Below are 15,077 nucleotides of genomic sequence, written 5' to 3'. Positions count from 1 at the left end.
TGAGGCATAGGTGAAGGTGTTAGTGTCAATGCCCAAGTTACTATATCATCCAGATACCATTTTAATTTGAAATTCCATACAAAGGCAGGAGGGAATTCATTCAGGGACCCTACTGGGGACTTTCTTGTAAATGGAAAGTGAGGAGTAAGCAGTTTCCAAAACCTCAGGAGACTGGTAATTATCTATTCTACCAACAGTGGAAGGAAAGCTCATAGGAAAGTAAGCAAGTGTCAAAGGTAACTTTTACCTTCTTCCCAATTTTGCATAGGCCAAAGACTAGATCTTTAGATGTTTTTAAAACCTGATTATATAGACATACGTTAAAAATTAGAGTGCCAAATTGTTATGACCTGATAGCCCAAGACAATTACACTAGTTTTAAAGCACTTTGTAAGAATTAATAAACTCTAGGATCTCCATTCTCAGACCACCTGAGAATAAGTGTTTTCCACATCAGTACGTCTTTTGGTGTGCATAAGAACGTATTCACATCTTTACTCAACTCTTTTTTGTGTGGATACTTACCATGTCTAATAGAGCCAAATCAAGCGTCATGTCTGTTAGTAACTAATACATGCTGGATCATGCAACACTTTAGAAATAACTTAAAGCATGCTGTGCTCCACTTCATAATAATAATGTGGACAGGGCGCAGTGGCTCATGCCTGTAATCCTAGCACTTTGAGAAGCTGAGGCAGGCGGATCACCTGAGGTCAGGAGTTCAAGACCTGCCTGGTCAACATGGTGAAATCCTGTCTCTACTAAAAAATACAAAAAAAAAAAAAAAAATTAGCTGGGTGTGGTGGCACATGCCTCTAGTCCCAGCCACTTGGGAGACTGAGAGAGGAGAATTGCTTGAACCCAGGAGGCAGAGGTTGCAGTGAGCCAAGATTGCGCCACTGCACTCCAGCCTGGGTAACAGAGCAATACTCCATCTTAAAAAATAAAAAATGAATAATAATAATAATAATAATGTGAGCTACCATGTATTGAGTACTTACTCTGTACCAGGTGCTTTATAGTATCATCTCCTTTTATCTATATTAAATTGACAGATGAAGAAACTAAGGCACTGCATGATTAAATAGTCTGAGGTCATACTAGTTACAAGTAAAAAAATTCAGATTTGAGCACAGGCATTTGGACCCTAAAGCTCACATTTTAAACCATTACACTACTCTGAGATTTTCTAAGCGTAAGATTTTTAATTGTGTAAAATGATTATGCTCATTTCTCTATCCACTTTCTAAAGTTATAATATCTATGCATTGAGTTTATCTATAAGAAAGGTTAAGAGTAATCTATGATACATATGGATAAACTTTAATAATGGGTTACAACGTACCAGGAGATGAAATAAAATGAAACTAAAAGGTTTTTGTCTTAATAATTTTTAGTGAATAACTTTCATCTTAGTAATTGTAGGACTTTAGAAATGTAGTTAATAGCTTTTATCTTAGATAACAATTTTAGTACTTTAGGAATTCTTTTTTATTTTGGCTTCTGAATAAGTAGAATAATGAGCTTCACAGATGAGATGGATCAGGTCTTGCAAAGTAAGGAAATGCTACTATTTAGTATCACCAAATAAGATAGAATAAAATGAATTGAGGTAATATTAGTTATTAAATTAAAAAAATAGAACTTTGCTTTCCTTTTTTTTCTTGTTTGCATGGCAGTAGACAACAGTGAAATATTTTTCCAAAGCAAACACACACTAAGTTTTAAAGGTTTCATTTTAGAAGCAAATCAAATAAATATAAGCACTATTCTTGGTAACAAGAATCCAGCATCTTAGCACTAATGTTGCTATTGGAGAAAAGAGGCATCCGCAGTAATTGGGCCCTATGGGTTTCTACTTGCAGCGGTACAAAGAGAGAAAATGAAGCAGCTGGTGCCTGTGGCCAGCGTAACCAGCTCAACAAGCCTTATGTGTGGTTTACAGTGGAAGGAAGAAAGCAAGCCAAGTGCCAGCAAGGGCCCAGATAGAGAAATACAGTCTTTGGGGTGAGCAAGCCATAGTCCCAATTGCCAAAGACTCCCTGAGCAAGAGAGAGTTTCTTTTTGAAGTATTGGAGTGAATTTCATGAGTTTAGATTGATTATTAAGTAGAAATTTAAAAGATGTATAAGCATTATTTTATTTAGTTTCCAGCTTCCTTGCATCATTTGAGAAATTTCTATTCAGGTAGGAAAATTCAGACACTTTTTCAATCTGTACTGGCAATAAAAATTTTCAATAGCTTCTGTCCTTTCTCTCTAGCAAACTGCAAAATGCCCTGACATCCATAGTGTTGTTATCAATTAATAAGTATTATCCCGCCTTTCTAAATTAGACTATATTTTATTGTCTTTTTAATAAGTGGTTATGATTTTACATCCTGTCAAGCAATTTCAAAAATTATTCCAAAGCCAGTGGTGTATCCCTAAGCAAGACTAATTAAATAGAGCAAATAATCTGGACTAGTTCGTAGGGAATAGATCAGATGCGACCACACTATCATTTTACTCCTAATCTTGACTTCTAGCAACAACCTTTAGTAAGATTGAGTTTTTAAATATCAAGAAAGTAGCTGGTATCTAAACAAGATACTCAACCGGAATCCTTCTAGTAGAAATATGAGCTATATAGTCTTTCCTCTAATTGCTACTTTCTCAACACTTAAGAATTATAACAAACAGAACACCCATTGCTTCGCACTGCCCAGCAAGTTAAGTTTGGAAGAGTACCAAAAGGCTGACTGATGACAGCTTCTTAGCAGAAGCTGGGGGCAGTTTTCATTCTGATAGTACTTTCACAATCTACAGTTCCAGATGAATTAGCCACATGTTTGTGCCTACAAAGAGGAGACTACAACACACACACACACACACACACACACACACATATACAGACACACACACATACACATATTTGTATTTGAATTACTTTTTGTTGTTTTCATAAATTGTTATTTTAAAGAAATCAGAGGGTAATACTTTTTGTTATAAATACAGACCAAGTGTTACAGTATCTTTCATAACTTAAAAAGCACTGTTAATTCCAAATATTATGATAGAATCTATGGAATCCATAATACATTTCATTCTAGTCATATAACAACTAATTGTTTATTTTTTGTGTACCTTTGTAGATATTAATTTGTATTCAGGTGCTATGAATGGCAAAAGTATATTTTCCATATATTCTAAATTAGAACATGATTTTGGTATTTTTTAGTATTTTCTCATTCTTATGTCTCTTACTTTGGAAATATTTTCCATGCAGTGTGGTCCCTACTACTCTTTCTCTGGATACTTTTGTTTTTGTAAAAATTCAAAAAGTTGTATAATTGGGATCATAGTCATAATATTTCTGGTATGGAGAGATTGCTTTGTATAAAACACACAGCAATTTTATTAACTGGTGTGAGAATATGGTTATTTTAAAGCTATTTTTAAGGTACAATTTATAATTTTACATCATCCAACTTCAAATTCACTTTGCTGTTATTTTCCCTGGAGAAAATTTACCAAAATAATGTGTCAAAAAGCTTTTAAACCATAGGTGATAGTTGCATAGATTTTCATTATACTATTTCTTTCTACTTTTGTATATGCTTACAAATTAACTTTTAAATTTAGAAAAACATAGTTTATGAAAACTTGCATTTAGTTGTAAAGTAATAATCACATTTGTTATTGATTTTATATATTAAAAACTTACATTTTATTATTTCAGAGAACAACATTTGTGAAATGTCATATTAAGGGAATGAAAACCAAAAACCACATGATCAGATGGGTGCGGTAGCTCACACCTGTAATCCTAGCACTTTGGGAGGCTAAGACAAGAGGATCACTTGAGCTCAGGAGTTCAAGACAAGCTGGGGCAACATAGTGAGACCTCGTCTCTGCAAAAAAATTAGCCAGGCATGGTAGCATGTGCCTGTAGTCTCAGCAACTCAGGATGCTGAGGTGGGAGGATTACTTGAGCTTGGGAGGTCAAGGCTGAACTGTGATCATGCTAGTGCACTCTAGCCTAGGCAACAGAATGAAGCCCTGTCTCAAAAAAAAAAAAAAAAAAAAAAATTAAAAAAAAAAGAGAGAGAAAACAAAAAACACGTGATTATCTCAACTGATGCAGAAAAAGAGTTTGACAAAGTTTAGCATCATTTCTTGATAGAAACTCTTTTAGCAGTTTAGAGAAAGAAAAGTCCTCAACATAATAAAGGCTATTTATGAAAAACCCACAGCTAACATCATAATTAATAGGGAACAACTGAAGGCTTTTCTACTAAGATCCAGTAAAAGGTAAGGATACCCACTCTCACCACTTCTCTTCAACATAGTACTGGAAGTACACACCACTTCTCTTCAACATAGTACTGGAAGTACTGGCAAGAGCAATCAGACAAGAAAAAGAAATAAAAGGCTTCCAAATTGGAAAAGAAGAAGTAAAATTATTTCTATTTGCAGATGACATGATCCTATATGTAGAAAACCCCAAAGGTTCCAAAAATAGTGTTAGAACTGATAAATTAATTCAGTAAAGTTGCAGGATACAAAACCAACATACAAAAATCAGTAGCATTTTATACACAAATAATAACCTAGCTGAAAAAGAAATCAAGAAAACAGTGTCATTTGTGATAGCATCAAAAAATATACTGGAATAAATCTAACCAAAGAGGTGAAAAATTTGTATACTGAAAACTATAAAATCTTGATGAAGGAAATTGAAAAAGACACAAATAAATGGAATATATAAATAAATGGAAAGATATCCTGTGAATGGAATTAATATTGTTAAAATGGCCTTACTACCCAAAGCAATATACAAATTCAACATAATTCCTATCAAAATTCTAATGGCATTCTTCACAGAAATAGAAAAAACAATCTGTATTGAAAGGAAAAATAAAGTTGAAGGCATCACACTTCCTGATTTCAAATGATATTACAAAGCTGCAGTAATCAAAACAGTATGGTACTGGCATAAAAACACAAATATAGACTGATGGAACATAAAAGAGAGCGGATCATGAGGTCAGGAGATCGAGACCATCCTGGCTAACACGGTGAAACCCCGTCTCTACTAAAAAATACAAAAACTAGCCGGGCGAAGTGGCGGGCGCCTGTGGTCCCAGCTACTCGGGAGGCTGAGGCAGGAGAATGGCATGAACCCGGGAGGCGGAGCCTGCAGTGAGCTGAGATCCGGCCACCGCACTCTAGCCTGGGCGACAGAGCCAGACTCAGTCTCAAAAAAAAAAAAAAAAAGAGAGCCAAGAAATAAATCCAAACATATAGGGTCAACTAATTTTCTATAAGGGCACTAAGAGGACACAATAGGGAAAGGATAGTCTTCAATAATGATGCTGGGAAAAATGGATTCCCAAATGCAAAAGAGTGAAATCGGACCCTGATCTTACACCATACACAAAAATCAATTCAAAATGGATAAGATAGCTTAATGTAAGGCCTGAAACTAAAATTCCTAGAAGAGAACATAGGGTAAAAGCTCCTTGATACTAGCCTTGGAAATGATTTTTTTGAATATCACACTAAAAACTCAGACTATAAAACCAAAAATAAATAAATAGGACTACATCAAACTAAAAGGCCTCTGCAGTGAAAAAACAACAAGAACAAATGAAAAGACAACGTACAGATTGGGAAAAAAATATTTGCAAACTGTCTGACTGATAAAGGGTTACTATTAAAAAGTTACAAATAATTCTAATAACTCAATAGCAGAAAAATGATTAACTTGATTAAAAAATGGGCAAAGGACCTTAGCAGATATTTCTCCAAAGAATACATGAAAATGGCCAACAGGTACACGAAAAAGTGCTCAACATCATTAATCATCAGGAAAACGCAAATTAAAACCACTGGACAATATCACTTCATAACCTTTAGGATGGCTATAATCAAAAAGAACAGAAATAACAAATGTTGACAGAAGTGTGGAGAAAAGGGAACCTTAGTACGTTGCTGGTGGGAATGTACATTGGAATAGTCAATATGGGAAACAGAATGGAGGTTCCTAAAGAAATTAAAAATAGAACCACCATATGACCCAGGAATCTCTATTATGGGTATATACTCAAAAAAAATGAAATCATCACCTCATAAAGATATCTATACTCCCATATTCATTGAAGCATTATTCACAATAGTGAAGAGATGGAAACAACTTCAGTGTTCATTGGTGTATCAATGGATACAGAGAATGTCATATAGATCTGTCTATAACATGGAATATTATTCAGCCTTGAAAAAGGAGATCCTGCCATTAGCCACAACATGGATAGACCTGAAGAACGTTAAGTGAAATAAGCTGGACATGTAAAGCAAAATATTACATGATCTCTCTTATGTATGGAATATTTTTTTAAATGTCTAATATATAGAGTTAGAGATAAAAGGATAAAACCGTGATTACTAGGGGCAGGAAACAAAAGGAGGAAATGCAGAGAAGTAGGTCAAAGAATTCAAAGTAGCAGATAGGTAGGATTAACAAGTCTACAGATTTAATGTACAATATGAGGGCTGTAATTTATAAAATTGTATTATATTTGGGACTTTTGTTAAATAAGTAGATATTAGCTGCTCTCATCACCAAAGAAATAATTATGTGAGATGATAGATATGTTAGTTCAATACAATAACCATTTTATGTATTCTATGACATCATGTTATAAACCTCAAATATACACAATAAAATTTATTTTCAAAAAACATGGTTTATGGTTTAAGAGAATATTGGTCATAAAATTTTAATGTATGTTACATTGTTAAATATACTATAATTAAAATTTAACATAATTAGAAAAACATATTACCTAAAATGTATTAAATGTTAACATTTGTATTATTTGCTAAGTTTCTGTTGCGAATTAGGCCTACTCAAGGGGAAAGTCTCTTCCTTTGACGTCAATAACTGTTGGTATTTTTTGTAATAGACAATTCTACCACTCATTATTTTAAATCTGACATTCCTCCTTAGGTTGAGTTTATTCCTAGATAATGCAGGCAACAGTGAATGAGTTATAGTCATTTAGCTCTGCTGTCAACTTTCTCAGTAATTAATGTGCTTAGTTTTATTTGAAAGATCATTTAGAAATGCTATTTCACGTTAAATGCCTTAGGGTTATGGTTTTTCTTTCTCACACAGATAGGCACGACTTCCATACAAGCTCAGGTAAAGAAGAAAGACATTGTGGCCCCTATACAATTTCCCAAAATTTCCCTCTTATTCACAAATGACAAACAGACCATTCATGTTTGAAGGGCATAGTGGATACACGGTAGTTTTAATGAAGCATATAAGGAAATACGATGAACTGAAAATACAGGAAATTTCAAGAGTCCTATTATCTGCTTTATTTTCTATATTATTTTCTGATAATATTTTCTTAAGTCGATAAGCTGTTGTACTATTTCATTATTTTCATTTGTAAATATGCCAGTGGAAAAGGCAACGCCTATTTCTAAGTCTTTCTTAGAATTATTTTTCCTCCCTTTGTTTGATTCATCTGAACCTATCACATGTTTAACATGTGCATGAAAAACACATTTTGTAAATGCTTTTCAAAGCTGTCTGAAGAATGTTTCCATCTAGTCACATTATCTTGTTTCTTGTTTTCAACATGCAGGGTGTGCTCTGTGCAACTCCCCTCATTTTTATCATTCCATCAGCCTGTTATCTGAAACTGTCTGAAGAACCAAGGACACACTCCGATAAGATTATGTCTTATGTCATGCTTCCCATTGGTGCTGCGGTGATGGTTTTTGGATTCGTCATGGCTATTACAAATCCTCAAGACTGCACCCACGGGCAGGAAATGTTCTACTGCTTTCCTGACAATTTCTCGCTCACAAATACCTCAGAGTCTCATATTCAGCAGACAACACAACTTTCTATTTTAAATATTAGTATCTTTCAATGAGTTGACTGCTTAAAAAAAAGTATGTTTTCATAGACTTTAAAATACATAACATTTACATGTTTTAGTCTGTATTTATATCATATAAAATTGTTATTTTGGCATTTTTCAAGACTTGGCTTTCATGACTCTTTAGTGCAATATCAAAGATAAAAGAAAAATTGAATGTATTTCACCTTTAACTGGAACAAAATAAGTGTTTTGTTCTAATGACTGCACTACACTAATGCTGATTGAAGAAGGGAGAGTGAAGCCTTTAGCATTTTCTGCCATCCCCCTTTTATTTAGTATGCAAACCAGTATATTGTGCTCCAAAATAAGTAGGCGATTGTGGGTTGGAATTTTGTGTAGATGTCTTTTGGTCGGGGGCGGGGGGCATTTTATTTGTCCTTAAAAATCTGTGGAACTGAAGAGAAGGGAAACCCACAACTATTGAAAAGAAGACATATCCCAAGAGCAAAGAGATGTCCATTATAATTTCAGCAGCGTTCCTTATTTAAAGGGAAGTGGATCCCTGGAGAAATGAGCACAGACCTCTCCTTGTGAGGAAGCCTGAATCATAAACTGGCTATGAGGAGCGAGGTGAGTGAAGAATCAGAATCACCTCCCATCTTCTGCTGCTGTGGGAATACAATGGTAGCACCATTCTAAAACAGAAAAAAAAAAAGCAGTTTTCTGTGGCAAGAACCTAAGAGACTGGTGATATGGACCTGTTGAATTTTCAGTGCTGTCAGGAATATACAACGGGAAGCTGAACTTTGAAACTAGAAACATGTAAGAAGAATCAGGGCTACCGAAGAAGCTTTCTCAGTCCACTGGGGGTTCCTCAGAGAGATTTCTGGGAGCTCTTGTTGACTGGGTCTTTGGGAGCAGATAGTGAGATGGAGTTTATCATAACTAATGGGAGAGAGGGGAAAGCAGGAATGGTAGGGAGAGGTAGAACTGCAATGCAGGCTGACCTCAGCCAACTCCACAGGGAAGCTGGTGCGTACATGACCCATCAGAGTTGTCCCTGTTCGGGAGGAATAACCCGGTGTTGATATGGCTGCCTCCATCAGTCATTGAATGTGAGCATCTGGAGAAGGGTGAGTTCTTGGGCTAGGCAGCTTTTTGCAGCAGAGCAAACCCGAAAGGAACTGAGAGCTGGAGGTGGTCTACTGATAGCTTCGTCACCACATGCTTCCTTACAGGGGTATCTGGGACACACAGCTGTGCCCACCACAGATGCCCTCGGTTTACTGACGATTTTTAAATGATTTTTTAATGAGGATTTTGTGTCTTTGTATCTATGACAGTCTTTAAAAAGTGACATGAAAATTTGGGGCCATCTGGATGGCTTCCTTATATAGAGTATCACCTAAGATTTCCATTTCATTTGTATTCCAATCAGGTTGTCCATCTGTGGCACTATATTAATTGTTATCAAATAACAAGAAACTATCACAAGCAGAGTTAATACATATATGGATAAGTTTGTACAAATCAAATGCAAAAAAAAAAAAACCTACAGGAAGTGTATAAAGGGTAGGTTCATAGTAGTTTGAATAAAGTGGCAAGAGCTGAGTCACTGTGTGACTCATAGTGGGAAAGGCCTATTGAACACAAAGGAGGATGCATTTTAGCAGGTAGAACCATGCTCAGGGTTTTAGTGGTGATTTGTTTTTTCAATAAAATATTATCCTTGCCACTAAATTAATTTAAATTCTGTTGAGTAACTTTTCTGTGTTTAACTTATAAATTTGTTTTTTATAGTTAAGGGTCATAGTCTAAGCAGTTTGTGCCTGTTTTTAGATTGGTACGTGTTTAGGTAAAATATAATAAAAATGCTTTCATTCCATGTAAGAAATGAGGAAATGTAAGCAAGTTTTGCCACAGTCTGTCCTTACATTGCTCAAGACTAAGAAACACTGACCTACATAGTTATTAAATAAAGTCATGAGGGATGAGATCTCTAAACATGTACAAAGAAAAGTATGTCAAGGATAACCTAATTTAGCACGTAACCATCTCTTATCTTGTACTTCAGTGTTGCTTCATACTCTTCAAGTAGATGAAAGCTCCTGGTAGGAAGGGAGTGCATCATTAGTACCTAATAAATATGTATTGGTTTATTTGTTTTTAATCAGCTGTAGAACAGGACTGCTTATGACCCAGTTATTAGCTGCATGGATTACCGACATCTTTCCAATTATAATTGAATAAATCTTAGGAACTCACATTTATTTGGCAAGAATACTTGTATGCTTATTTTACCATCATGTATAACTACAAGAACCCCACCCTCCCAATCTATTTTCTGCCTCAGTTCAATAAGAGATTCCCCTGAAAATCTTTCCATCCCTGCCACTTGTTGCCCCTAACAAAGCAACTTGAAGGTTTTAAACCAGTTTTTGAAGCTGTCACTACACTTAAATGTATAAAGTGCTTCTTAACTTTAAAAAGGTGGTGGTAGGCAGGAACCATATCTTTACACACAAATGAGAACATCTAGCAATACACTTCCTTTAAGGATATAAGTTGGATAGCATCTGTGTAATTTAGAAATTGAGTCATTGTTCGCTTATTATAGAGTCTTTATTATCAACACTAACTTGAACCATCTTCAAACATCAGAATGGGTAAACTGTCTATGACCATACCACCCTGAACACACCAGATCTCATCTGATCCTGGAAGCTGAGCATGGTCTGGCCTGGTTAATACTTGGATGGGAGAACAGGTAAACTGCCTTGCCTGGACTATTTCCAATGATGCCAAACAATAATTGTTGCCTCTTGTCTTTCTTAAACGAAGACTGCATCCATTTTACCAAACTAAGAAGTTTACAGTTAGTCCTCTGCTGAAGTCATACTATACACATCTACTTAATTAAAGATACATTTATTGAACAGAACAGGTCTCCTCCTGGTTTATGTGCTGTAGCCTTGCTTAGGAAAGGAATTATACCCTGTCTTTTAATTAGGGGTGGCTATTGACTGGAGCAAATGTTGTCAGGTTGTCCAAGAGTGGCCCAAGCATGAATCAATGAGTGACCATGAGTGAACTCATCAGTGAGGGTCACTCATCAGTGAGGGTCACTCATCAGTGAGGGTACCCATGAATGCTTTACTAACTGTGGCAAGGATTGCTACCTCAATAGAATCAGTGCTCTTAAGAATTTATGCTCATTCTAAAAAATGTGTAAAGAATTTGCCATGATAGCAGAGCAAGTATGTAGAGTGGACCAGAGATGCTGTGAGCTAGAGAACACATAGACCTGGAGAGAAAGAAAAGAGCCCAGTCTTTGTCTAGAGTAGTGGCTTTTAAACTTGGACATGTGTCGGAATCACCCAGAGGCCTTGTTGAAACACAGATTGCTGGGCTTCACCCCCACAGTTTTTGATTCAGTACTTGGAGTGGGGCCTCAGAATTTGTATTTCTGAAAAGTTTCCAGGTGATGCTGCTGCTTCTGCTGGCTCAGGGATCACGTTTGAAAAAGGTTGGAAGTTGGACATAAGAAAGTGCTAGATGGAGCCATTTATTTAGAGGCTGGGACACAATACAAGCAAGATGTAGGAATACCATGCTAGATCTCAGGGAAGAAAATGAGACTGGAGATGTAGGAGGGAGAGCAACTGGTACATATTAAATGTGTTATACTTTGCCTCTTTGAAAAGTCATTTAGAGACACAGTGAGAAGAGGAGAAACCAAGACAAAAATATTAGTGAAGAGCAATGACAAAGGACATGGGAGGAGAATGAACACGGGAGAAAATAGAGATTACAACCCAAAATCAACACAGCTATGCTGGTTAAGCTACAGGCCTGGTTCTGAGCCCGCCAGCACTCAGGGAAGGTTGTCTGAGCTTTATGGCTACCATTGTGAGAAGGAAGAAAATATATCAGTTTCTCAAAAGAACATCAAGTTTTCCAAGGACTAAACTCTCAGCAGAATGGCTTACTTGGAAAATTACATAGGGAACATGAGTAAAACTGGGTTATGAACAATAACATCATTCAGATAAAAAATTTATGTGGTTATCTTTTATAAGACACTTTTTCATTCCATTAATGTTTGCTCATTGATAATAAAGATTATCAATACATTTAGCTTTGGCATTTTTATGATAGTATTCATGTATGATAATATGTAAATGCTCCATTAAAACAAAAACAAACAAAAAATCAGATTTATTCTGTTCTTCATTTCTAACTCTCACTTGATTCTGGTCCTTACTAAATGATATGATTTGGCTGTGTCCCCACCCAAATCTCATCTTGAACTGTAGCTTCCATAATTGCCGTGTGTTGTGGGAGGGACCCAGTGGGAGATAACTGAATCATGGGGGCAGATTCCCCCATACTGCTCTCATGGTAGTGAATAAGACTGACAAGAGCTGATGGTTTTATCAGGGGTTTCTGCTTTCACTTGGCTCTCATTCTTCTCTCTTGTCTGCCACCATGTAAGGCATGCCTTTCACCTTCTGCCATGATTGTGAGGCCTCCCCAGCCATATAGAACCATAATGTGAGTCCATTAAACCTCTTTTTCTTTATAAATTAGCCAATCTCGGGTGTGTATTACCAACAGCATGAAAATGGACTAATATACTAACTCACACACTAACTAATGCTATGGCCACTTACCTGAGCATACTGCCTTCAGACTCCTCCTGCCAAGATAATTTATGTATCACTTCAAGAATCTTCTTATTAAACAAATACTTTGATAACTAATGCTTTCTGACCACTTGCATGCTCAAAAGCTTTCCATGAAACTCTTTTGCTTGTAGAATGATGTACTAACTCCACAGTCTCTACTCAAAGCGTTCCTAATATGTCCTCAACATGCTATTTTGGTCTTATCACTCATGACTGCAGGAAGGAACAATTTATTCTAACATAACTAAAACATTTCTTTACCCTAAAAATGTTCTGTACACCTTTAACTTTTACCCCTGAATTCTTATCATTCTTTCATCTGAAATGTCCAATACCCCCATCAAAATTCTATCAATACTCCTGTCTTCCCCATGTGCCATTCCTGACAACTCTTACTGCAAAATAGTTCCTCCTCCTCTGGAATTCTTATAGTAGTGTTATACGAAGGAACCTTGTCTGGCTAATCAGTCTAAAAATTCCCTGAGAACAAAGAGTGTGTCTTAAAGCCTCTTTTTATTCTTCATAGCCTATAGTGTGGCACCTTGGAATGTAGTAAATGTAGTAAACACTTAAGTATTTGATGTGAGATTCATGGTATAAAAGAGAAGATGGTTAATTGCACCTCTAGCCACACAAATTATTTTATTGGATATTTTCAGCTATAATGATTGTCATTCAGTAAAGTAGCAATGTGACGTGATCATTCATCCAACAAGCCAGCTTAGATAATTAAATTCAGTTATTTGTTTTTCTTTACTATGCATAGACCCTTCAGAGAAGTTACTTGAAATATTCTTAAAACCACTCAAGTACACACCAGTCTGCACATATTTTTTTTCACTTTTCTGTCACTAAATAAACATGTACCTGTATTTTTCTTAATTATAAGCTCCTTGACACCTGAGACAATGTCATAGTTTTATTTTTTGCCAGTGTATGTTCATATATCTTACTCATTTAAGATGCTTGATAAACATTTAATGACTTGAATTTATCTAATTTATGTGTATTTAATCCCTTTTAATTTATACCCTAGCAGGAAAACCTATATTAATCCCCTTCACTTAATATTATTTCAAACGAAACAAAGAGTCAAAACTTTAAACCCAAATGCATTTATGGTTTAGGCACAATCATCACCTTGCTTAACTTCAGCAGACAGCTCAGTAATTTAATATAGCGCCGAGAAGAGGCAGTTTAAGAACAATTTAAGAAAAACACCTCAAGCTATATCTCAGCTTGCAGTTTAAATTTTCAAAGACTTTGGAAACGTATTTCCAAGGCCCAGTGGCAGCTACATATTTGTCATTTTCAAAATTTTGTTTTGCCAGAGGATAGGAAGGCCGGTTCCAGAAAAAGGAATTCAGTTCGGGCTTCTTACAGTCAAGTCCCATCACATAACAACATTGTTCTTTAAATCTTTAGGTACTGGAAGATAAAACAATAAAGTATCTTCTAAGAAGAAGAAAAAATTATTTTATTTCAGGAAGGTAGTCTTTCAGTGATTCATGACTTCTCTAACAAAATTTAGCCTTCTTGTAAAGTCTTAAGAATTGTCTAAGCTACAGTTTTTAACTACTGTGTCCCTACGTGAATGACATAGAGTGGAAATTGAGTAATACGACCTTGAGTTTTATGTGCTCTATGTCTCAAAGCATTTCAAAATAAATTTAGATTTTTTTAAAGCTATAAATATAGACAAGGGAAAGGAAATAAGCTTAAACATTTAGAAAAACAGGGCTTAGAAAATCCTAGGACTTTGTAGGGGCTACTCAATTGTACAAACATAGTGGGAGATGTTCCATATTCTAGAAGATAGCCTGACCTTTCCAAGTAGACATTTCTTAAAAGAAAATAAGCAATTAAAAAAAATGTTAGCTTCAGGTGCAGAGTTTCCTAGGAGGAAGGAATTTTATATGTGAAACCTAAATGTCAGCTGTGGACATGCCCCTTCCACAATTCAAAGCCTACTCCATAGTTCCTGCAAATTCTTTGGGCTTTCTTTCTCATATGTCCTTATGCCGCCATAAACCATTATTATTTTGTTCCGTATCTGTAAAGCTCCATAATATTTTAGATGCAAAACACAATCCTTTCATCATTTCCATGAAAATCCACTTACATCATGCAGCGTGTAAATGTTTTGATACTGTTGTTGCATCTCTTGAAGATTTAGAACGCTTGCAAGGAACGGTCATATCCCAGAGAAAGGCCTTCCACCAGTTCTCAGACTTCCCTGTCTGAGCTCCTCCTCTCCTCCTCTCATGTTGCATCTCCTTCTCCGAATTAACAAGGAATATTTCCCTCTAACTTCCTCAGGGAGGTCCCAGCACCTCCAGACTTCTAGGAGACCCACTATACCCCCTCAAAAAACAAACAAACAAAAACCTTTACCCCACACCTTATCATTGTTTTAATCCCGACACAAATGCTAATCGCTTTCTAAAAAAAAATCACAGCTGGGCACAGTGGCTCACGCTTGTAATCCCAACACTTTGGGAGGACGA

At 35.9% G+C, this 15,077-nt stretch overlaps 1 protein-coding gene across 7 annotated transcripts in view; it reads left to right on the top strand.

Annotated features, from left to right (window-relative positions):
* The window catches only part of SLC38A11 (solute carrier family 38 member 11), a 58,139-nt gene extending 50,102 nt beyond the window's left edge, over positions 1-8,037 (top strand). For all 7 annotated transcript variants that reach the window (XM_025405559.1, XM_025405556.1, XM_025405558.1 and 4 more), the window contains one exon: positions 7,640-8,037. In XM_025405559.1, coding sequence (XP_025261344.1) covers positions 7,640-7,933 — 294 coding nt within the window. In that variant the 3' untranslated portion in view covers positions 7,934-8,037. The remainder of the gene's footprint in view (positions 1-7,639) is intronic.
* The last annotated feature ends 7,040 nt before the right edge of the window (positions 8,038-15,077 follow it).

Source organism: Theropithecus gelada, chromosome 12 (assembly GCF_003255815.1).
Source record: "Theropithecus gelada isolate Dixy chromosome 12, Tgel_1.0, whole genome shotgun sequence".
Lineage (NCBI taxonomy): Eukaryota > Metazoa > Chordata > Mammalia > Primates > Cercopithecidae > Theropithecus > Theropithecus gelada.
The sequence above is the reverse complement of the archived record's forward strand: the minus strand, read 5'-3'. Positions and strand labels throughout refer to the sequence as shown.